Here is a 26,425-nt window from a genome sequence, read left to right as displayed (position 1 = left end):
TGGGGCGCCGAGATCCGGATGGCACCGAGGTGATGTCTAGCAAGTTGCTGTACTTGTGTGGTCATCCCACAATGCTGAAACTCGGCGTGGGTCGCCCCATTAGCCTGTGAGATAGCTGTTCTTTGGATTTGGGCCTGGTCCATTAAAATGGCCCTGGGACACCTAAGAACTCGAACGCTCGATTTTTTTTTCCTTTCCTGTACATGCAAAAAAAGGTAAATGCCCGGTATGTTACACGCTTCATCTGCCACGATGAACTCTCCAGAGGAACCGAAAAAATATATAGTTGTGGTAACTATACCATGCATCGTCATATGGAGAGGTGGCACCAATTAATTATAGTGCTGCATAAAAGAGAGATTTGGAGGAGAACCCCTGACCTGCTAGTACATTCATCAAAGAAGTGGCACTGAGAGCTTCAGAGGCAAGGGAAACGGTCCCAAATATTTAGAAGAACTTTGGAAAGATTAAAATGACATGTTTAGATTGTGGTAAATTAATTTCATGTGGGCAGATGAGTGTTACTCTAATAAATACAGCATATGAACATCATCATAGTCGATGGTTGGTAGAGACATTTTGACTATATCCTGGACCTGCCCGTCCTCGCCCAAAATGGCGCCGGAATAAATGGGACTCGTAACTCCTTGTTGTGTACTGGTTGCAGAACCTTGAAATCACGAGATACGTATGCAGTTTTGAAGCACATGGCGGGCGGGGACGAGAATTGATTGAATATTTCGACATCCCTATTGATATTAAGTTCTGATGTGTTATTGATTACTGTACTGTTGAAAGTTCGAATTAACGTCACCCATGGTACTTGCCCGCAAATGTATATCTAGATAATTTTATTGTAACTGGCCCTGTCGTATTTTAATTATAAAATGTACGTCCACCGATTCCGTAACTGTTAGACACCTTATTTCTTGCAACCTAATGGCCCGCCCGTTACGTTCCTCTACAGTGTAAATGTCTACTCATCACATACGATTACAGTTTGCTCCGTGGCCGGCCCACGTGGTTATAGGCTCGTATTTGTATAATGAAATTTTCACAATAAAGGTTTTTAAAAGAAAACATGGTAGTAGTATATACATTGGTAAAGTTTGTAATAATAGTCACTGTTTTAGAATCATTAAAAGGCAAGTGAAATAAAGCAGACCAATTACATGAAGGGTAAAAGGTATAATACGAAGGAACGCAGTAAAGATAAATGGTCAAGGGCTGTTGTGTTTTCTATTCCTGCAACATAAAGTGATCGATAAGAATCTCATATTCAGGCGTATCGGCGACTAAGACAGCAGGTCGACCCTCTTTTGCTCAACGGCTCCATCATGGGACGAAGAAACGCTCTTTTTCTCGAAAAAAGAATATATTTTACTTGCAGGACAGTTGTAAAATTTCCGGGAAAGTACATTAGCCTGGAACATTATAACATATATTTAAGAAAAAATAATGTTCGGAAGTAATGAAAAGCGTAATTTTTAGGTCATATGAGCAAGCCTTTCATCATTACAATAAGAAAAGTAAAATGAACCAATGAAAAGTTTTATTAACAAGTCACATGACTTGTTATGCTTACGTTACGCGCTGCGCGCCCCGGATGACTTCCGGATGCGCTAACGCGGCGCGTCATATGACGCATTACGCGACAACGCAGGTCCAGAATATAGTCAAAATGTCTCCACCAACCAGCGGTCGGAACACAACCCCTTTCAGCAGGCTAAATAGTTCTGTTAAATGAGAACAGAAGGGACAGGCAACAAGAACCATCAGTGAAAGAGGGGAGGGCTAGTTCTTCTCTACCGGGTTACATTGGGGCGCTACCGGAACTGATCGAATTGGTAGTCTACAGTGTTTCTGGATGTTTCAGACTGAAGCTGGGGTTAGCATGAGAGCAGTATCATTTCGTAGCTCCGTCGTGGCCATTCCGCAACCAATCATGGCAGCCGCTCTTTATCGTTATTTTGGGCGGGGTGGGTGGCGGAGCCGAGCTGTTTTGCAGCCATCATTGTGTGGAGTTCAGTTCATCTCACTAGTTTTGTATTTGTCATGAGGGGTTGTTCCTAATGTTTCTATTTTAGCGAGGTCAAAAAGAGATCCCATTAGTGGCCTACTGATTTTGCTCGATTCCTTTTCTTTTTTTTTACACGATTTTTCGTTATCTGCAAAGACTAAACAGAGTATTGCGACTCTGTGTTTGTTTGTAAATAGAGAATGAACCAAAGAGAACTAATTCTAAAACAGTAAATACTTGGATAACAATCAATCAAATGGAGAGAGAAGCAGGCACGACGGATTACAACGGGGGCAAAGGCCTGCGTTAACTACCTTTCACTATCTGCAAAGAGAGAGTACTCCTAATAGAAATGAGGGGGGGGGGCACCATTCAAAGCAGATCAGTGTGCATAAACACGAAAATGTTTTCACTTACCACGTACTTGACATTCGACAGCTTATGATATTTGCTATTAAAAAACCATTGAAATTCACTGAAAAAACCATAGGTTATAGACCATATATAGTTAGGAATTAGCATTTACAAAACCTTGAAAATTCACTGAAAAAACCATAGGTTATAGACCATATATAGTTAGGAATTAGCATTTAAAAAACCTTATTTTACTCACACAAAACCATTGAAATTCCATATATAGTTAGTTGCACTAACTATATATCGCGCACCTGCAATCCACTGCTGATCATGTCACATATTACATCATTCATGACATGGTCAGTGACATCACTGATGACATCACTGATGACATCTCAAATGACATCACTGATGACATCACTGATGACAACATCCAGTGACTGTATGTTTCTGTAAAGTTAAAATATATCTTACATATTGAAGAATGAGTGGATGTATAAGTGTCTGGATGAAGGATTTAGTAGGTGCGTGACTGACTGTATGAGTGAGTGATTAAATGTGTCTCACTGAATGCATGGGTTAGTGACTAAACTGTCTTAATTTGTGCATCATTATGTCTGTTGTTCTGTAAACTGCTGCATGTGTTGATCATTAGCTATACGAGAGGCTATATGTGTTATTAATTGCTTGCCCAAGTATTTCTATGGGAGATTGAGTTTGTGTGGGGGTGGCTGGAAGGTGTGTGACTCTATGCATAGATGTGTGAACAGTTTATTCACTAGGTGTATGAGTTCAAGAGTGCATGTGGAAACAGCTACATGGGCAGTTGACTGTGTGCATGAGTGTATTGATGAGTGAATGGATATCTCAATGCTACATGTCATAGTAAGTACATATGTAAAACACAGTACATGTGAGAGTTGGCATATATAAATAACTGTGCATGAGAGCCACTGAATGAGTGAGTGGTTGTATCGATCATTGTGAACTTGTATCAGGGATTGTATAAGAGAGTAAATATGTGTTAGTATATGTTTCAATATGTAAGGTGTGTTTAACTGTATAGTTGAAGAAATGGAGGTGAGATTGTTTCTTTGCATGACTGACTGGGTGTGTGAGTAACTCCATGGATGAGTGGCAGTGTGTGAGTGTCTGTATACACTGAGTGTATCTAAGGTTATATTAGAGTCTGAAGAGGTTTATCGTATTAGCACAAGAATGATGTCAAATGAGATGTCATCAGTGATGTCATCAGTGATGTCATTTGAGATGTCATCAGTGATGTCATCAGTGATGTCACTGACCATGTCATGAATGATGTAATATGTGACATGATCAGCAGTGGATTGCAGGTGCGCGATATATAGTTAGTGCAACTAACTATATATGGAATTTCAATGGTTTTGTGTGAGTAAAATAAGGTTTTTTAAATGCTAATTCCTAACTATATATGGTCTATAACCTATGGTTTTTTCAGTGAATATATATATATATATATATATATATATATATATATATATTACCTACTGGCGGTCGCCAGTAGGTATATATAGTTAGGATTTTTTCTCTATGGGATTTTTGAAAATTCTATGTCTAATAACTTTGGCGTTTGTGGACGGAATTGGCTGAAATTTTCAGGAAAATGGAACATTTTGTTTCTGAGCAGCCCCTGACAATTTGGGGGGGTTTCATCAAGGGGGGGCCGAGAAAAAAGGGGGGTCCCAAAACGCGTTTTTCCCATGTTAATTTCCATAGGGCGGTTGGCCTCACTTTTAGCTCGAACGGCTGAATGGATTTGCACGAAACTTGGCAGAATTGTAGGGACTGTTAGCCCGATGTGCCTTTGCTAGGTCTCAATATATGTGCTCCAGTGGATTTTGAGTAATTTAGGTTCAAAAAAAGATATATATCTGGGCGGAGCCTAACCACACATCTGATCTGATTGGCTGTCAGCACTTCATCCAAGAAGTGTTGGCAGCCATCTTGGGACCAATATACATGATAGCACCTCATTAAAAAGCATTGTAGTTAATAGAGGGTTTTAGGACTTTAGTTACATTATAAATCATTTGTTGATGGTACCATACTCGTTTTAGGAATTGTGGTGGGTTCTAAGGTGATTTTACCATGTGAAAAAACCTTCTGCTGTGATATCATGAATATTGTTTGAAAGAAAACTAATATCTCATGATTTTCCCACAGTGGTTTGGAAGGGGATCTATAAGCTAAACTGAAAGCATATTTTCTGTAAATTCACATTATCTTTCTCAGTCATGTGAAAATGAAGTCTGACATTCTCAGTAAAACATGTACATCCAACAAGGACAGAGACTGTCAGTTGATTCCTTTGTGTTCTACTGCAGCCTCCTAGAGTGTTCTGAAGAACAACTAGAGCGCTAACAGTCCTACTTATTACAAAGGTATGGCACACCTGAAGCCATCTTGATTGGAATAAAGTGGTAACTCTTAAAACATTTAATTTAAAAAGAAACAACATGAGGGGGTATATTTTGGCATAGAAAGTATGATTAGTGCTGCAGAATGAAAAATTAGGGCACATTTTGAGTGACTTCTCAAATCCTTTTCTATTTCATTAAAACATTCTGACATGCAGTCTCCCAAAATGGCCACCAGAGACAAAAGAGCCCAAATGTAGCCCAAATATCACCCAGAAGTAGCCCAAGTATAGCCCAATGACAGAATGTCCCAGAGTGTTCTAAAGAACAACTAGAGCGCTAACAGTCCTACTTATTACAAAGGTATGGCACACCTGAAGCCATCTTGATTGGAATAAAGTGGTAACTCTTAAAACATTTAATTTAAAAAGAAACATGAGGGGGTACATTTTGCCATAGAAAGTATGATTAGTGCTGCAGAATGAAAAATTAGGGCACATTTTGAGTGACTTTTCAAATCCTCTTCTATTTCATTAAAAAATTCTGACATGCAGTCTCCCAAAATGGCCACCAGAGACAAAATAGCCCAAATGTAGCCCAAATATCACCCAGATGTAGCCCAAGTGTAGCCCAATGACAGAATGTCCCAGAGTGTTCTAAAGAACAACTAGAGCGCTAACAGTCCTACTTATTACAAAGGTATGGCACACCTGAAGCCATCTTGATTGGAATAAAGTGGTAACTCTTAAAACATTTAATTTAAAAAGAAACAACATGAGGGGGTATATTTTGCCATAGAAAGTATGATTAGTGCTGCAGAATGAAAAATTAGGGCACATTTTGGGTGACTTCTCAAATCCTTTTCTATTTCATTAAAACATTCTGACATGCAGTCTCCCAAAATGGCCACCAGAGACAAAAGAGCCCAAATGTAGCCCAAATATCACCCAGATGTAGCCCAAGTATAGCCCAATGACAGAATGTCCCAGAGTGTTCTAAAGAACAACTAGAGCGCTAACAGTCCTACTTATTACAAAGGTATGGCATACCTGAAGCCATCTTGATTGGAATAAAGTGGTAACTCTTAAAACATTTAATTTAAAAAGAAACATGAGGGGGTATATTTTGCCATAGAAAGTATGATTAGTGCTGCAGAATGAAAACTTAGGGCACATTTTGAGTGACTTTTCAAATCCTCTTCTATTTCATTAAAAAATTCTGACATGCAGTCTCCCAAAATGGCCACCAGAGACAAAAGAGCCCAAATGTAGCCCAAATATCACCCAGATGTAGCCCAAGTATAGCCCAATGACAGAATGTCCCAGAGTGTTCTAAAGAACAACTAGAGCGCTAACAGTCCTACTTATTACAAAGGTATGGCACACCTGAAGCCATCTTGATTGCAATAAAGTGGTAACTCTTAAAACATTTAATTTAAAAAGGAACAACATGAGGGGGTATATTTTGCCATATGAATTATGATTAGTGCTGCAGAAAGAAAAATTAGGGCACATTTTGAGTGACTTCTCAAACCCTCTTCAATTTCATTAACACATTCTGACATACAGTCTCCCAAGATGGCCACCAGAGACAAAAGAGCCTAAATGTAGCCCAAATATCACCCAGATGTACCCCAAGTATAGCCCAATGACAGAATGTCCCAGAGTGTTCTAAAGAACAACTAGAGCGCTAACAGTCTTACTTATGACAAAAGTATGGCACACCAGAAGCAATCTTGATTGGAATGAAGTGGTAAGTCTGAAAACACTCAATTTAAAAAGGAACAACATGAGGGGGTTAATTTTGCCATAGAAAGTATGATTAGTGCTTCAGAAAGAAAAATTAGGGATCATTTTGAGTGACTTCTCAAATCCTCTTCTATTTCATTAAAAAAATTCTGACATGCAGACTGAAACATGCACTTTGAATACCAGCAGCAGACGTCCCTGGTGAGCAGTAGCTTTACTACAGTGATCTAATGTGCAACTAGAGTGCTAACATTCAGAATTTATGGCAAATGTGTGACACATCTGAATGCCTTCTTGATGGAACCAAAGTAAACAAGCATTGAAAATGCAATAGATTTCGCCCTCGTTTAAGTTAAAGCCATTCTGTTTGTAATGAGGTGGCTTTTTAGCTTTGCTTTTATTAGTGTTTTTTCAACTTTCATGTAAATAACATGCATCTGTATGCATATAAGTATATGTATGCATGCATTTATGTTTGTATTTATATAGATATACAGATGGTATATGTTTATATATGTATGTATATATATATATATTCACTGAAAAAAACATAGGTTATAGACCATATATAGTTAGGAATTAGCATTTACAAAACCTTGAAAATTCACTGAAAAAACCATAGGTTATAGACCATATATAGTTAGGAATTAGCATTTACAAAACCTTGAAAATTCACTGAAAAAACCATAGGTTATAGACCATATATAGTTAGGAATTCGCATTTACAAAACCTTATTTTCTCACACAAAACCATTGAAATTCCATATATAGTTAGTTGCACTAACTATATATCGCGCACCCGCAATCCACTGCTGATGATGTCACATATTACATCATTCATGACATGGTCAGTGACATCACTGATGACATCACTGATGACATCTCAAATGACATCACTGATGACATCACTGATGACAACATCCAGTGACTGTATGTTTCTGTAAAGTTAAAATATGTCTTACATATTGAAGAATGAGTGGATGTATAAGTGTCTGGATGAAGGATTTAGTAGGTGCATGACTGACTGTATGAGTGAGTGATTAAATGTGTCTCACTGAGTGCATGGGTTAGTGACTAAACTGTCTTAATTTGTGCATCATTATGTCTGTTGTTCTGTAAACTGTTGCATGTGTTGATAAGTAGCTATATGAGTAACTATATGGGTTATTGATTGGTTGCCCAAGTATTTGTATGGGAGACTGAGTGTGTGTGTGGGTGGCTGGGAGGTGTATGACTCTGTGCATAGATGTGTGAGCAGTTGATTCACTAGATGTATGGTTTCAAAAGTGCATGTGGAAACAGCTGTATGGGCGGTTGACTGTGTGCATGAGTGTATTGGTGAGTGAATGGATATCTCAGTGCTACATGTCAAAGTAAGTACATATGTAAAACACAGTGCATGTGAGAGTTGACATATATAAATAACTGTGCATAAGAGCCAGTGAATGTGTGAGTGGCTGTATGGATCATTGTGAACTTGTATCAGGGATTGTATAAGAGAGTAAATATGTGTTAGTATATGTTTGAATAAGTAAAGTTTGTATAACTGTATAGTTGAGGAAATGGAGGTTTGATTGATTCTTTGCATGACTGACTAGGTGTGTGAGTAACTCCATGGATGAGTGACAGTCTGTGAGTGTCTGTTTATACTGATTGATGTGATCAGTAATGTCAAATGAGATGTCATCAGTGATGTCATCAGTGATGTCATCAGTGATGTCATTTGAGATGTCATCAGTGATGTCATCAGTGATGTCACTGACCATGTCATGAATGATGTAATATGTGACATCATCAGCAGTGGATTGCGGGTGCGCGATATATAGTTAGTGCAACTAACTATATATGGAATTTCAATGGTTTTGTGTGAGAAAATAAGGTTTTGTAAATGCGAATTCCTAACTATATATGGTCTATAACCTATGATTTTTTCAGTGAATTTTCAAGGTTTTGTAAATGCTAATTCCTAACTATATGTGGTCTATAACCTATGGTTTTTTCAGTGAATATATATATATTTTGATATCTATAGCTATATATATATATATATATATATGTATGTATTTTTTATATATATGTATATATTTTATGTATATGTATTTCTTACTACTATTTTATGTTCTGTGGGACTCCCACTGCGACGACGGGGAATTATTCAGGCATGTGATTCTATTAAAGACACCTCTAATACTGGAGAAGTGTACTTGACCTAGCCTCCAGCACCCAAAGGCTGGAGTTGGCAGAGGGGGGCACATCTCCTCTTCTATCAAAGGTTTCCCACCTGTCCTACCGCCAAAAAGGGGTTGAGGACAGGATCGAAGCCAGCTCATTCGAACAGGAGAGGCTGGGGTTGCATTACAAAGGAGGGAAGAACTTTGAAGCTCCCCACCACGGATGGCTCTTCCTGTCCAGGGGAGACGTGAACACCTCCACCTAGGAAAGGCATTGTTCTCAGCCTCAGAGTGCGCAGGCACTCTCCCTCGAGATCATAACACACTCTGGTGGTAGCAGGCTGGCTTAGGCCAGTCAATGACCAGTCTAAGGATTGGTAGGTTTCAGGGGACCCGTCTAAGGGGCCCTCTGTGTGCAATTTTTAATAAAATTGACACTGGAATCAGCCCAAGTTTAATATATTGAGATGCTTGGTGCCAAACATCACATATTTCAGTGAAGCCCTCATGGAGCTGGGGAACTCATAATGAAAAGTGTCCAGCCTATGTACTTGCTATGGGGACAGGATGTGGTGCAGCAGCCAGAGCTGCCGACTCGGGGCACCCATCAATGACGACGCAAACTTCGACGAGGCATCTGTCGACGAAGCAGGTAGAGACTCGAGTGCCATCGACCGTCTCGTCGGCGAGAAGACAGTCCTCTTTTTCATCGACGACGAAGGGAGGTGGCAGACAAGCGAGGCTTCACCAACACCATGACAAACATCGACGAAGAGGACGCTGATGACATAATCATTGTAGGTTGAGGAGAAGAGAAGGTGAGAGTCGTCATTGTAGCAGTGGCGACGGAAGTCTTCGTCGAGGAGGAACCCATTTTTTTAGGCAAATTTGTCTCAGAAAGAGACTTAGACACCTGAGACTTAGAGGCTGATCTCGGAGGCGAAGAGGGCATAGGTAGTCCCCCACGGAGCAGGAGCCCTTTTTGAGGAAGAAGTCAGGCCTTCATGAGTAGAGGTGTGGTCTTTCTTGAGCACCTTAGCCTTAGCAGATACCATCTCCACCTCACAAGCCCTCTTCTTAAAGATGACAGTCCTGAGAGAGGAATCTTCTCAACATCTGATAAGGGATTATCCTTGGTCTTGAGTTTCTGTAACCATAGAAGTAGACGTCCCTCTCTGTCTCTTAAAGTCTTTTGAGGAAAAGTCCTGCAGATTTTACAATCTCTCACCTGATGTTTAAGGTGGAGGCAGTAGATACACTTTTTGTGGGGGTCTTCGGAATGAAGCCGGAGTTTCCCACAAGACTCACAGTGTCTGATGAGTGACCTCTTTGTAGTAGACAAAGCAGTGAAGATATTCTGAAGAGTTTCTGAAGGGAAAAGGTAGAGGTACTGAGCAGAGCTCAGGGAGACTCCCTTCACACGACGTGCAGTAGAAAATCTGAGAGCCTGAGCCTCTGAGGAGAAGGTTCCAGAGGGTGCTGTAGCCTGATTGGCTGGAGTTTGTACCATATCTAATGACTTGGACAAGTTATTAAAGTGACAAGTTTTTTCCTATTAACGTCCATGTTACAATACTTCCTATTGCTCTTTAAGCTATACTTTCGCTATGCTATTGCTATATTGCTATTCTACGTACCGTGGGAATCCCACTTCGCCGACGGGAAATGATTCAAGCATGTGAATCTATGAAAGATTCCCCATTACTGGAGAACAGCAGATTTCCCACTACTGAAGCTCTTACCCAAGTTGCTTTAGCCTTAGCCATCTCTCACATTGACTACACTAACTCTTTACTTTGGCATTCCGGCATATCAATCTAAGAGACAGGAACTAGTTCCAAACCAGGCTGCTAGATTAATCAGACCCCCCAGGATATAGCGGCATGGATTAGCAAATTTAGCGGCACAAAAATGGAAATTTAGCGGCACAAATATGGAAATTTAGCGGCAATTTAGCGGCATTTTATTTGGCGGTTTTTCCTACAACAAACGCAGATATCTTAGTATTTTTAGTTATTTAACAACATGAAGCTATGTATATTTGGTTTATTTACAATGTAGACACTTTGTTTGGCTTCAAGGCTACATATAGGACATAAACGTGTTAATATTCCAACACCAGTCCACGTAACAGTAGGGAAGGTGTTGGAATATAAAATTACAACATTCCTTGTCCAACAGCGCCATCCAGCGCAAGTCGTAGTAATGACTTGCGTTGTAATGGCAGTGTTCTAAAGGCACTGCGGTGTAAACACCGCGTTCTAAACAATGTTTCCCCACCTTAACTACAGCTAACCAAGCATCCCACTGATAGTTTGGCAGGCCACGTTAGTAAAGAAAAAAACTTTTTATGGTTAATGTACACACAGAAACACGCACACATACGTGCTTTCATCTTTCCTTAGACTGTCTTGGTTTATTTTCGAGAGTCTTCCCCATGTTAAAAACACTGCTGCCACTTAGCTACTTCTTGTTCTGTCTGCACTTGGGAACCCTTGCTGAACATAGGTTTCTGACGTGATTTAGAATTTATGATGCCCTCCAAATGAACTCGCTTGCAACCTTTCAAGGCAAGTACTTGATGACAAGATACTGGTGCTCATGGAGATGGGGGTGGGAAGGCGAGGAGGAGGCAGTAGTAATTGAAGAATAATTGACTCCCATGGCTAGGCTAGCTGCGGTTTCTATTATACAGAGAATAGCAACTAGTTGTAAAAAAAAAAATACATGTCAGGATGGGAACATCCCCTGACTCACTCCTGTACTGAGTTTCCATAAAGAAAGAGCCCAGCAGACGTGTACAGTAATAATCAGTGAAAACACACCACCACTGGCTCCCCCCAGCATGGTAACCTCACTATTTCCACAGCTGTGAGTGTGTCTGTGTGCAGAGGTGCAACAAGAGACAAATTTCGGGGGGTGGGGGGCTGGACCTTTAATCGGTAGGCAGAGTGGAGCTGCAGGGGCTCTTAGAAGGGGTGAAACAACTGCAAGGCCTAATTAACATTCAAATGGTCTTTTAAAGACCTTTGAATCGTTCGGGAGCGGCTCTGTGTGTGCCCGGGATCTGTCTCATCCCGGGTTGCCACACACGGGAGGGGGGGGATTTCGGGGCTGTAGCCCGGTGAGTCCATGGGGTGTTGCGCGCCTGTCTGTGTGTGTAATATGTGCGACATAGCGCTGCACATGGCCACTTCCCGCAGGCATCAGACTCCGTTCTGTGGCGACAGTGATATATGGCACTGACCTGGACCAAAGGCCTCAACCATGACCTTTCAGTTCCTCCGGCCAGTCCGTACTGGGAGACAGCCCTTGGAATGATGCTGACGTGCTCATTAAAACCTGACTAAGTGCCTAAGAAATGACTCCTTCCTCTCCAGGCCCCTAGGATGCCCCTCATGTCCGAGATCCAGGGGACCCTTCACTGGCGTCTCCTTCCTGGGGTATCATCTCCGCCTCCTTACCGTATTTCATGCCAGCCTTCTGTGGAGACTGCCTGGCGCTACCTAGGTAACGGTAGCCCCTTTATAGATGCTCACCAGATCGAACGAGGACTATGGCAGTGTATGCCCAGAGCAGGCCTGGCAGAGCCCTTCTACACCCCCTGATCAGGAGGCACAAACACTGAACCTTGAACCATCATGCCAGGGTGAGCCATGGGGCACCCACTGCACCTGTGCACATGGGAGGTCCACGAGCATCCAATGCCTGTAACACCGCGGCCAACGTGTGGGTTAAATGTTTCAGAGAATTAAATGTTAGCTGTAAGACAATAAATCAGCAGACTGTGCCTTAGGGTAATATCTCCAGGTAGATGTGGGAGGCGAGGGGGGCCTTCCAGATTATCCCTGCCTTTTATAATGGCACCAGACCCCCCAGGATCTTTTGTAAAAATGCCGCGATTTCTATAAAATTGCCGATTTCGCGGGCACTTTTGTAAAAATCGCGGCATTTTTACAAAAGTGCCGATTTCGCGGCAAATCGCGAAATTGCGAAATCCTGGAGGGTCTGATTAATCTATCGCCAGCCAAGAATGCAGTATGTCACCCTCTTATGAAAAAGTTACATTTGCTTCTGGTAGTCGAACGCAATGCATTCAAGTTGGGATGCCTCATCTTTAAAACACTCCATGGCAACTGCCTGGTGTATGTATCTACTCGGGTCCAGAGATATATCCACATTCAGAATCTTTGGTCTTCCATTTGAAGATTTGCGGTCCTGGCCCCTCAAATTTTGAATTCTCTCCCTCAGGACATTATATCCTCAATTTTGGAAACTCTTAAAGACATGCCTCTTTCGCCAGGCTTATGAATGAAATCACTTAGCGGCAGGACTCCCTTGTCCGCAGCGCCATGAAACCTTGTGGTGTGCGCGCGCTTTATAAGTATTTTTAACATAACATAATATTTAACATCGTCTAAATGGGACAACCTGGAAAGTTCATCTGCATTGGCAGTCCCAGGTCTCTGTTTCACTTCAAAGTCTATTCCCTGTATGGAGATGGACTACTTTAGCTGTTTGGGATTTTCACCTTTCATTTGTATTAACCATCGGAGAGGCCTGTGGTCGGTTTGAACTAGGAAGTGAGAGCCAAACAGGTTTGACCTAAACTTCAAGGGACCAAACCACAGCAAAGGCGTCCATCTAAATGGCACTTCAACGCTGATCCCTGGGGATTAGCCTTCTGCTGATGAAAGCCAGTGGCTGATCTTGAGCTTGGTCATGTTTTTGGGATAGCACTGCTCCTGTACCATGTTCAGAGGCATCAGTCTGCACAATGAATTGCTTGACATAATCTGCAGCTTTCAGAACAGCTGCAGAGCACATTGCTTCCTTCAGCGTGTCAAAAGCCTTTAGACAGCTCACAGTCCAGTTCACTATTTGTGACATTCGTTTGGAAGTCAGTTCTGTGAGGGGTGCCACAATGGTGCCATAATCCCTCACAAACCTCCTATAGTACCAGGGAAGCCAAGGAAGGCCCTCACTTGAGTCTGGGTAGTTGGAGCCACCCAGTCTAGAATGGGCTTGATCTTGGGTTGTTAGGGTTGAACCTGGCCTCCACCAACAAGGTGACCCAAGTATGCAACCTTTCCCTGCCCTATCTGGCACTTGCATGCCTTGATAGTGAGGCCTGCACTTCTCAGAGCCTCTGGTACTTTCCTAAGGTGGATCAGGTGATCCTGCCAGGTGGAGGTAAAGACAGCAATATTGTGTAGATATGCTGCACTCAAGGATTCCAATCCAGCAAGGCTTAGTTCACCAACCTTTGAAAAGTGTCAGGTGCATTTTTCAAACCAAAGGGCATTACAGTGAACTGATAATACCCATCTGAGGTTGAAAATACAGATATATCTTTTGTTCCTGCAGTCGTCAGTCCTATCTGTCAGTACTCTGATGTGAGATCAAACATACTTGGCTGCTCCCACCCGGCCAATAAGTTCATCTGCCCATGGAGTTTGGTATGCATTGCTTTTGATCACAGCATTCACGCCCCAATAGTCCACACAAAACCTCATTTCTTTCTTACCATCCTGGCTATGAGGCTTGGGGATTAAGACAACTGGGCAGGTCCAGGGGCTCTCAGAAGGCTTTAGAACTCCCAATTCCAGCATCATGCTTACTTCAGCTTTGATGCTCTCTATCACATGTTCAGTCTGCCTGTATGTTTTATTCTCGACAGGTAGTCTTTCATCAGCGTCTACATCATGGATACACCAGCTAGTCTGGCGAGACGTCAAAAAGAAGAGCTCAGCAAACTGATTTAGGACTTGCCTGCAATCAGTCTCCTGATGGGCAGGTAGGGTGTCTGACAAGACCACACCTTCCACTGACCCATCTTTTGGATTGTCGGACAGGTCAGGGACAGGTTCACTCTTTGCTTCCCGATCCTCATCCGTAACCATGAGCATGGTCACATCTGCCATGTCATAGTAGGGTGTAAGGCGGTTGAGATGGACGACCCTCTTATGATTCCTGTCAGAGCCAGGGTCTACCAGGTAGGTGACCGCCCCTTTTGTTTCTAGGATAGGGTAGGGTCCACTCCACTTACCTTGCAGAGCCCTAGGAGCCACAGGCCCAAAACCCACACCACCTGTCTTGGCTGGAACTCAACCATAGCAGCCTTTTGGCATTACCAGAGCTTCTGGAGCTAGGCTGGCCTTAACGTTTTTGCTTGCTATTTCCATGTACTCATACATCCTGGAGCAAAAGCCAAGCACATAGTCCACTATATCTGCTAAGGTTCAACAAGAGGTTTCTCCAATCCCTCCTTCACAAGGCACAGTGGTCCTGACAGGAAACCCAAACATAAGCTAAAATAAGGAGGACCCCACTCCCTTCTGTGGCCCTTCCCAATAGGCAAAAAGCAGCCATGGAAGTAAGATATCCCATCTTCTTTTGAGTTTTTTAGGAAGTGAGAGCAATAGGGTGAATTGTACCCAGATGAGACTTATCTCCTTTAAACATGCCCGCAAAGAGTTTGGTCTAAGCCAGTGGCAATTTTTACAACATGCGGGCTTGGCAGACACAACTAAGCACCCCTGCCCATGCTATGCGACAGCTCCGCCGCATACTCAAACCCTTGAGATACTGCTAACTTATGGTGCTTGTAGACACCTAATTATGCATCTTTACAGAACAATGCGTTCAGAAACAGTAGACACTACACACGGGCCCGAGAGGCCTGGAATTTAGACTTTGACATTCCAATGGAAGGTAAAGACTGGCAGTGGGCCTGTGAACTAATACGCATGATTTCTAGTAATGACCATTTTCAAATGATACATTATAATTTTCTGCAAAGAACCTACTTAACGCCACAAGACCTTTATCGAATGGTCGTGTCTTGCCCAGATATATGCTCGCGCTGCAACAATGTGGGGGCTGATTTCTTACATTAACCATGGCCCTGCGATGCAGTACACTCCATCTGGCAACTAGCTGTCGAAGAAATGGTGCATGCCACACAACTAAGTATTGAGCTGACACCCAAATGCTGTTTATTAAGCCCTCTTTAGATGCTAGAAGGGCGCAAGATAACCTATAAATTTGGTCAATCGCCTATGGTACTGGCATGGCGTAGAATTGCAATCACATGGCTGTCCCAGCCTGCCCCAACGATTGCGCTCTAGCATAGAGATGCGCTCGACTGGGCCCTAGCTGAGGAAACACGTATGCGCCTTAGCAGAAAGGATGACAAATTTGAGGATACACTAAAGACTTGCCGTGCTCATACAGATAACTCCTAGCTCCTGCTTTCAGAGTGAGAACAGACACAGACTCTGGCTCTGAAACTGACGAGGCAGAACACTACAACACTGGGGACGAGCAGGGAGGTGTCTCCACATGATAATTATACGGTACATTCCCAATTAGGGAAATGGGACACTTATTGATCACCTGGAGAATGGGAAAGCAGATTAGTGCATGTGTAATTATTTACTGCTTCTTGATTAACCTACTTACGTAGAACATATTGGTATGATATGTCTCTGTATACTCTGACTGCCAGGTTGTATGTTGACAAAATTAAAGTACCACCTAGTGAGTTTTACAATTCAAGACAACATGTGCCAGGAGCTCCTTCAAAGCTGTTGCTCTTTTTTGAAGGTTGCTACTCATAAGAGTTTTCAGTCTACCTGAGATGAAATAGTATCCAACATTTCTTACAACATGGGCAACTACTGTCGCAGAGTAAGGCTGTGGCAACAAGTGAGAGGCGCTTTATGGGTCCTGAATTTGATTTCCAACCTTGACCTTGAAAGGAAACATCTTGGTAGTCTTTCTATGAAGCCCAACGCGTTTTAACGCTCTAGTCTATCATCATGACCCCCCTCTGCTTATGTGGGACTGTCTATTTCTGCCTGCCCCTAGACGGTTCAGTATTACACCAGGAAGGGATGGTTGTGACGGAAGTAGAACGGATGCATTAGGAGGCTTCATTCACTTTTGAATTCAATGGCTACTAGATGTGGATTTTTCAGATAAGGTGAATAAGAAAATGTAACAAACCACAGGTCAAAATAAGGATAAGTAGGTACCATGGACCGGTCTTTGCACGAGGATTCAAACATCAGATATCCTTTCGTGCTAGGCACATCACTTCCCGAATTCAGCCCAATGGAAGCGCAGATTATGATGGGGAATCTAGGGAAAAGGGGGTATCAACGATATATTGCTCCCTAACCAATAACAGTCCAACACTTGACTTGCTCAGACACCAGTGGGAGGCCTAGTTGGGTTCGATGGTAGACGAGGACTGTCGGGATGCCTTGATGGCTCCTAAAACCATTACTACCTCAGCCAACCTTCACCTGGTCCAACTGTACTACCTTCATGGGGCATATCTCACCCCGGTTGTCTCCATCAGGCAGGCAATTCAATTCAATTCAATTTCAATTCAATTTCAATTCAATTCGTTTATTTGTTACGGAACTCCAACGGAGGTCCACAAAAATACACCAATACAATAAAAGAAACATGCTTTAGAACAAATACAAAATTCTACCTTAAGCAGTCAGCATAACATTACACATACCAACTAAACAAAAAAAATAAATTCTAATAAATGGCCAGGAATGTTTTAAAAAATTGAAATATTTTATGGCAAATCATTTTATTTGGAGGGGACAACACAAAAGATCGGGCCTCCTGAGCATAACGAATAATAAATTTGATAAAAGAGGGTCTCAAAAACATTCGCCTTGCGATTAGAAGTTCTGGACACACAAATAGCACATGATTGAGATCCAGTATTTGGGAACAGCACAATCCTCAAATTCTCTCCTCTCTGGGAATTTTTTCCAAAATGCCCGTTACTTCTCTCAGGGGCAAGTGGGTTAGTTCTTAAAAGTAGTATTAGCCTTCTGGTTCCATGTGGGACATTCCATGAAAGATAGGGCTGGGATCTGCTTCCCGTCGCACTCACACAGATCACCTCGTTGCGGGCTTAACGCCACAAGAATGGTCGTGTCTTGCCCAGATATATGCTCGCACTTAAATAGGACTTAAAGCTATATCTCTTACTGTACTAATCGTACTTACTGACTTCTTTAGAAATGGCTTCAATACAGGCTTTGGGATGGGTAAATCACAATTTAAATTAAGCCCAAATAAATGGTTTGCATAGGCGAATGATCTAAAAAAAAAGCAGATGTATCTTTTAATTTTGAAAAAAGTTACAACTTCAAGCTGGCCCTTAGAGTGGCCCTCATCCCCCAAAAGAGGGAGTTCCCCCACCTCAGGACCGCTGCCAAAGAAGAAGTATAAGAAGAAACTAAATGGAATTCCAAACGAAGAATGTGTGGGGCAGCCAAGGAATTTAAATTACAAATTTGATGGAAAAACCGGCCTTCCGCCTTATCAAAAGAGAGCCAGTAATTCCTATCCAAAACTTCTGCAGCATAAGTTAATGTCGGGGGATTTTAACCTTAAATACTGACAGAACGTGATCAAAATGACGTCAACCACAGGTCTTATAAAATCTAATTAAAGCTCCAGCCTGGGAGGTGGCCTTACCAACACACCGTTTGATGTGCTCTGAGTCGCGCCTGTTTTTTGAGAAAACCTTCCCCAAAAACATATACGTATGGACCAGTTCCAGTTCTTCCTGCCCCTACAGCCACTTATACCCTTTCTTTATTCTAAAACCTTTCTTGCGAAAGACTAAAATTTAGCTTTTAGCAATATTAATTTTCAGACAATGGTCCTCCGCATATTTAGTCAAGGCATCCAGACGGCGCTGCAAGCCAATAGGGGTTAAATCAAAAATTGCAACGTCATCTGCATATAGTAGAGAGCCAATGGACATTGTACAAATTCTAGGAGCGTCCCCCTTCACTAAGTTTATTTTCTCGGGAAGGTCATAAATATAAAAAGAAAACAGATGAGGGGCCAACAGGCAACCCTGCTTGAGACCATTATGTGTATTAATCCTACAGGAAAGCCCCTGCGAGCCACCCATCATCACTTGACACCAAGTGTAATTCTAGTATGAGGCCGGTATGGCATACCAAGATGAGAGAGCTTTCTCCACAGCATCTGACGATCCACTTTATCAAACGCCGTGGAGAAATCAATAAAAGCTGTGTAGACTAACATGCTTTTCGAGAAAACATATTTCTCCACGATGGTCTGGACGACCGCAATATTATCCAGCGTTCCGCGGTTCGGTCTGAAGCCTGCCTGTTCTGGCGGTAAGATGTTCTGGCCTTGGGCCCACTGCTGCAAATGCTGAAGTATACTTTTTGCAAAGAATTTGCCCGCAGCGTCTAACAGCGTGATCTGTCTAAAGCTAGTAGGTGACCTTTTTGAGCCCTTTTTATACAGCGGAACTATGATACTCCCCTTCCAAGAGGAGGGAATACTAATTGATTGAACGCAGAAGTTAAACAAAGGCACCAGGAAGGCTCCCCATGCAGCTGGATCCTTTCTAATTAGCATAATCGATATACCATCCGGTCCTTGTGCACCGGAGGTTCTAGCGTTCTTTATATAGCCCATCACTTCAGCCCTTGACGGGGGACCATAATCAACACCGACAGCCTCCTCTATTACAGGCATCTGAAAAGGCACTGAGCTTTTAAGTTTATATAATAGTGAAATATAGTCCACCCACTCACTTTCGGGAATCGGAATGGGGAGTGCCCTCTGTCTAGAATCACAATACTCTGCGATCAGGTGCCAATACTTTTTTGAATCTTTGGTTCTCGCTGCTTCTCTCAACCCTATCCATTTAGCATCCATCTTGTCTCTCTTTACTCTTAATTTATAACGGCCTCTAACTCGCTTTAGGCGATTAATTTCCTGTTGCACACCTGTAGAAAATTGTTTATATTGCTTCTGAACTAAATTGTTAATTTCATGGTTTATAACCTTCAGGATAGAGGGAACCTGATTTACTCTACGTCGGCCAGAGGATACTGAGCTTAAATTTTTTATCTCCCTCATTTGTGCCTCATAAAATTGCATGCTATTAACGGAAACATTGCCATGCTGTTCTGGGAAAGTTTTTTTCACTATAGCACCTACCTCAACGGTATTTATTTGTGTCCAAAATGAACGACCATTAGATTTATTAAAAACCATCGAGCCCAGGCACAAGTGCCCTCGATTCAGTGCAGATAGGTAAAGGCCAAAGTCAAGCTTATGACACTGTGATCACTGCATAGTGAGGGGATAACCTCTAAATTTTCACAGGCCCCAAACAGTTGGTAAGAAATGGCTACATAGTCCAATAGGCTTTGTGTACGAGAAGAATTAAAGGTATATTGAGCTGTTTTATCGACTGGCATCCTCCCATTTAGGATGACCAAGTCTACGCTTCTAATGCTATCAAGCAGAAGGAATCCCCGTTTGTCCGTTTTTTTTTATCTGGTTAAAAGGATTCGGAAATATGCCAGATTTCCTCTTTGTCTGGGTTAGCATATATTGCCTGCGACAAATTAGAAAGTTTTGCATTTAAATCTCCCACTAATACCACTAAAGGGCATTCTTCCATGGTGGCTATCTCATTAATATATAAAAAGAGTGAACTCAACAGATGGTCGTCATTTTTCCCTGGGGGGATATAGAGATTTGCCACCAGGAAGAAGGTGGACCTACCGAACTCTCCCAAACATGCCAACTTCAGGCAAATGCAGAGATTTGAAGGATGATCAAAAACTTTCTGATTCCAATTAATACTGGTCTTAAGCAAAATAGAGACCCCCCCCCCAACTACATGTCCCCTTTCAGAGTGCTTAGCGTAGCTAGAGAAAGTAAAAAACCTGTTACAATCAAAATCTTTGCACGCCCAAGTCTCTTGTAGGTGACTCTAGAAAAGGAAACATTCTCGTGCTCAATAATATTCACATTTAGAATATCCCTGCTTAATAACAACTTCAATGCCTCTATTTCAGGAAAAAGTTTGAGAATGAAACCTCTATTTATCGGATCGGACTCGGTCTCAAATAACCAGATGAAATCCACTATGGGCGATGAAGCGGTCTGTACCACATTGGCTTTCTTTACGGCATCTCTTTGGGGATCCATAGAGGCACCCTATCACCATTATTAACCGCCTGTACCTTCGCATTGAACTCAATCTGCGTGTGAGACTCCACCTCTAGATTACCATCTGGTTCTACACTCCGAGCTGAGGACCATGTTTGAAATATAGGGTCGCCACCTCCCAGTATTTTTCTCCTCCCCAAGGGATCATCCCCCTCATTAAGCTAAAGAGGATGAGGTACTAAAGGGGATTGCAGCGGAAGACTTGATGTCGCCACTACTGCTCCAGTGGCCCCTACTCTCCCATTAGGAGACAGAAGTACGGTAACGGGGTTCCTGGGTGCACCTTCCCCAATTAGCAGTTTAGAACCATCCTCCTCCGTAGCAGTCTGAGCAACACTCTGGCTATCTGGGATCTGTGGAAAATGTAACTTTGAAATTTTTCGTTTAGGGAATTGTCTTATCCTTTTTAGGTTGAGGCTGCGAGAACTATAGTCGGCGGCTCAGCCGCCAACGAGTGGAGACAAGAAATGGCCACGCGAGCAGCATTGTCAATGGGAGAGACAAGAGATGGCCACGCGCGCAGCATTGTCAATGGGATAATGGGATTTGGTCGCGCGCGTGAGTCAGTCTCCAATTCAGACTCGGAGCTTGCGCCGGGACAGCCGATGTGCACGCTCACGGCGACGGCGTCTCCTGCGCTCCCACCGCACTTTCAGTTTCGCGACCGGCGATCCAGGGAGCTCCATGCACCACGGCCGCCGCCATGAAGATCCTGGGGGGTCACGATGTGAGGCTTGTTTTAAATTGTGTCTTCTTGTTCTTGTTTCCAAACCTCGCGGACCTCCTCTGCGAAGCCATTAACGTACATTTAGAAAACCTGTGTTTACCATCGAACCCCGGCGTTGAAAACCCCAGAAGTGTAAAATTAATTATTACCACGTTCCTTTTGCTATCCAGGAAACCGAGATCCACACCGAAGGGCTTCACGATTTTTCATGTCACAAATCTGCAGTTAAATTGGTGGGGTAAATAAAGTTCGTGAAATGGTAACACTATGGTAAACAAAGTCAGCTGAGCATTGAGAGAGTCCTTTGGCAAGGCGGCCTTTGCTAAAACACTGCAATTTGACGTTAGCGGTTCTTCATGCTACTGCCTTAAAAATTTGCTATTTCTTTGGAAACTAATGCAGAGTTTACCGTAATGCTAACTCGCTTAAAACACTGCATGAGACCTGCCTCGAGGTATTCCATCTCCAATAACTCGCTGGTTAGCTGGAAATGGCGCTCCTTGGTACTTGGCATATAGGACACTCACAGCCAGTGCACCAACCCCTTGACATTGCTCATGCTCACCCATTTGCTTTGCAGCCAGCGAGGCACTGCATAAGAACCAAAACCAGCTGCGTGGTAGGCATTACCTTTCGTGCTCTGCACGGGGAAGAAGACGAGAAAAGCTCTCACGCGCCTTTAGGCGTGTTATCGCACATACAGGTCTTTTTTAAAGTGATGCAACATTTCCACACCTGCCCCACGTACATGCAATTTGTCTGACACATTCAAAGGCCATAGGGGGAATAACGTTAACTTACCAGTTTGATATGAATGCAATACACGTCAGAAAGTGTTTTAAGGCCAAATGTGTGGTGCCACAAATCTGCCTTGCCACTGTAACTGCCTCACCTTCCTGTCGTGATGGTAAGTTCTTGGTTAAACCCAGAATTGTCAAATTCCCAACGCAAATTGCATCCTTCTGGTCAGAATGCATTGCATCTTATTTCTTGTTTTTTCTGCAGTTTTATATAGCTCGAACTTGACCCGGAGGAATCAGGGCGCTTTACACGAGCATCAGCTGTTCCAGACGGGCACATCCATGTTTTGTTAGATGCTGGGAGATGAAGTGATTTGCCCAGAATCACAAGAGGTTGAGCAGCAGTGACTCGATCCTGGTTACCTAGCTTCGAGGTCGTACGCTCTAACCGTTAGGTCACATCTTAATAAGTCCAGCCTGCAGGGACAGGGGCCCCTGTACTTACACTCCAGAGTTTGACACTCCCGGGCGTGTCACTCTTAAGTTTGTCAGTCCTGTGTTTCTCTCCTGAGATTATCACTCCTGGATGTATCACCACTGGGTGTGTCATTACTGAGGGGTCACTCCTGAGTGTCACTGGGGCGTGGGGGAGAGCAAACAACCCCGTACTGGTCAGCGTCTTCTATTTGTATGCCAATGCTTGTTTAAACCCGAAAGGTGCTTGGTGGGCACTATACCCTGACCTTGTCAATTGAGAGGTTGTTTATTAGTTTTCACTTTTATATAGCGCAATCTTTACCCACAGGTATCAGAGCGCTTTAAATCAGCATGCTTATAACAAGCAAGACTAGCACTCTATATTACTTCCAACTTTGCTTAGTATAAGCAACCGCTAAGCATTCACAAACAATGTTTATATACCAATTGCAAATTAAAAATAAATAAATAATGTAAAGCATTGTCATTTACAATGCCAGTAACTCAAACTTTAATGCTGCGAGACCTATTGCATTGTAAATGCTTGTTTGTTTCTTCTTCCTATTTTCCCCTTAGCAGTTTGTTGCAAGCCCTCCCCTCTTCCCTGCTTTCATTTCCAAGTTCGCCAAAGAGTTCGGAGGTCGGGCCTGTGGGGCAGATGGAGTTTGGGGCGTCCCCCTCTGTCCCTCCCCCACCTTTTTGCCCAACGTAACCCTCGATTTTCGCTGCTTTCTCAGTGGCTCCACCGGCCCCCCTTTTCCCCTTCATGAACAAAGGATAAAGTTTTAGTGGGACATGTCCCAAAGGAAGGCCCACTGCAGCTTCCTCAAAGAGTGAGCTTAACCCCTTCGCTGCTCATGACGAGCTCAGCTCGTCATGAGGCACACTGGAGCTGTGCTTATGACGAGCTGAGCTCGTCATGAAGAATGGGGATCAAGGATCTCCAGCACAGGAGGGGAATTGCCTTAGCAGCCAAGGTGTTAAACAAAGCTCTTCATTCTCAAGATTAAAGGAAGATTCAATTGGGGACAATGAGAAGAGAGGTGTACCTGCTTGAACAGACACATCTCTCTGCTCTACACGGGGAACAAGTAAAAGGGGACTAACATCAGTTTGTTCGTCCAATCGCACGGGTATAATAGAGGGGGGAATAATGGTGCCCAATTTATTTACTTTTTGTACTTCACACAAAATTACGGAGATAATTTCCAGCATATGATCTGAACTAAAAACAGATTTCTCCAATAAAGACAAAATAGAACTTAAAAGTCTTTCAATGCAGACAAAGTATTCCGAAAACACACCATCCCTCTCATTACCCAGCTTTGGTTGTGAGCAAGGCAAAAATACATCATGAACATCATGAGCATCATAGACGGACTCCACAGAATTACCATTCAAGGGACTTGTACTACAATATAATAGGGGCAAAGAGAGACGCCTGAGGGGGGAGTTTACAATGCAAGTGTTCTTCTCCTTCGGACTACTCATTGGATACCCGTTCTTCACAGGGCTCTTCACAGGGTGTACGTTGATGGCTCCCCACCCCCTTGTTTGAGCTTCAATGCCAATGTCTGGGAGTGTAAAGTCTTCCCTTAAATTGGATTTTCCACAAAATCAAGCCTTTTCCGCCATTACAAAAATATCCTTCCTGGCATCCTCCCGAATTCCTCCAACACACCCAAGCGCACCCTCTTCACTGAGCCCCTTGCCGATGTTCCCCTCCATAGGGGCAACATATGCACCCGCGGTCTTACTTACCTGAGTCTTTTCCTTCTGTCCGAGAGACAACGGCAGCCGAGGCTCACCTAAGGGACTGAAGTGGAAGACCCTGTGGGAAAGAAGAATATAAAAGAGACAATCAATCATAGTGATTTCCTGTAATACTAATAAAAAGTGTATACCAAGAAATCATTTAATGCAGTGTGCTCCTTCTTGACCGACTCTTCTAGAACGGGGAGCTACATACTTTCCCTACAGGGAATGGGAGACAGACACACAGAGACCAACAGACACACACACAGGAAAGCAAAGTAGGAAAACGCTACATACAGTTTTTATATGCTTGCATATGTACATTGTTTTAGAAAGATGGTGGAACTATTGATTTTGTTCAATGTACTTATTTTGCTATTTACTTTTATCTGCTTCTATTATCATTGCAGCACATACATTCTATACAAGAATTACAATGGTTCAATAAATAATGAAAATGGGGGGATTTGAAATAATTACTTTGCTGCTGCCACCAACCTTGCTGTGACGCCAGAGGCGGGAGGTCTACACTCGCCAACGCTGCCCGAGGCCACTGACACCGCTACCGGTCCTTCCTCGCCACCGCAGCCTTTCGATCAGTGCGCGGCCGCTGTGGGGGGGAGGACCGAGGGGAGCTGGGAACTACATCTTCCAAGCTCCCTTGCGGCCCTGCTGAGGGGGAATACGCGCCAGGAGGTGCTATAAATTGTACGTCACCCCCGGTGGAACGGGGGATTTGAAAAAATTACTTTGCTGCTGCCACCAACCTTGCTGTGACTTCAGAGGCGGGAGGTCTACACTCGCCAACGCTGCCCGAGGGCACTAACACCGCTACCGGTCCTTCCTCGCTGCCGCAGCCTTTCGGTCAGTGCGCGGCCGCTGTGGGGGGGAGGACCGAGGGGAGCTGGGAACTACATCTCCCAAGCTCCCTTGCGATGTTGAGACAGAATTTGGCATTTGACATACCACAGCCCTTACCCACACTAACAGCGATAGATAAGATGCTGCAACAAACAATAGGGGCAGTAGTCACAGCAATTGTTAACACTGAAAGGAGGCTCTCATTACCACCGACTATAACCATACAAGACCTAGGAGAAGACCTCTCAGTAGTCGCAACAGATGTCCCGGATACAAGCTTTTGCTTCACTTCTTCCTATGCGGAGCTTCCCTGCGCACAGGCACCCATAGAGACTCCTAGAGGTACTGAGAACATTCTGACAAACTTAAATCTCGCGCCCGCTACAGAAAAGGCAAGATTAAGCAATACAGACCAGAAAAGGGCCAAAGAAACTCTAGTAAATAACAAAAAAAAAGGGAGAAACCATACGGCAAATCATAACCTAGTGGCACCAATATCTAATACCACACCAGGCATACCCTGTTGGGTGGCAAATATGGTAGCCGACTTAAAGGCAGGACTGGAAGAAACTATCATTACTCACATCAAACCCCTGATGTCAAAGATTGACAGATTAACATCTATAATAAACAATAGAGGGGCAGGAACATCTAGGTCGGTGGCCCCAGATAGAACACTAGCCCAGGCTCGGCAGGAAAGGGGAACATCTAACAACACACATAAGGATAAGGTAGTACCAGTTGTTAATCCTTCTGCAAATAAACCCAAGAAAGGAACTCAAACCACTACCCCAAAAAACACCAAAGCTCCCTTACCCTCTAGCCTCACTACTACTACCACCCCTCAAGTACACATTAATCAGGGAAAGGGAAATCCTCTAGTTGCAAATGGCACCACAGGCCCTAACTCGAAGGAGAGTAACAAAGTAACCAAAAATACTCCGCCTAAAGACGCATCTGAAAAAACAGGATCAGCTCGCTTCCATACAATTAATCTCCCCCCCGGAAGCTTTGCCTTTCGTTGTAGTACTGACAGGAGTTCCTCCCTTAAAGGAAGGGAAAAGAGAAACACATTTTGAGCTAAAAAACAAATGTGTGCAATGGTTAAGGGCGAACCTACCT

General features: G+C 43.2%; 2 protein-coding genes across 2 annotated transcripts in view; both read right to left on the bottom strand.

Annotated features, from left to right (window-relative positions):
* The window catches only part of LOC144805905 (uncharacterized), a 68,776-nt gene extending 54,160 nt beyond the window's left edge, over positions 1-14,616 (bottom strand). Inside the window, exon 1 of the mRNA XM_078672380.1 lies at positions 14,105-14,616. Within this exon, the coding sequence (XP_078528506.1) occupies positions 14,105-14,616 (512 nt within the window). The remainder of the gene's footprint in view (positions 1-14,104) is intronic.
* LOC144805914 (uncharacterized) overlaps positions 1-26,425 on the bottom strand; it is a 294,406-nt gene that overhangs the window by 243,106 nt on the left and 24,875 nt on the right. Inside the window, exon 3 of the mRNA XM_078672384.1 lies at positions 24,449-24,518. The gene's annotated coding sequence lies outside the window, so the exon portion shown is untranslated. The remainder of the gene's footprint in view (positions 1-24,448; positions 24,519-26,425) is intronic.

Source organism: Lissotriton helveticus, assembly GCF_964261635.1.
Source record: "Lissotriton helveticus chromosome 1_1 unlocalized genomic scaffold, aLisHel1.1 SUPER_1_unloc_32, whole genome shotgun sequence".
Classification (NCBI taxonomy): domain Eukaryota; kingdom Metazoa; phylum Chordata; class Amphibia; order Caudata; family Salamandridae; genus Lissotriton; species Lissotriton helveticus.
The sequence above is the reverse complement of the archived record's forward strand: the minus strand, read 5'-3'. Positions and strand labels throughout refer to the sequence as shown.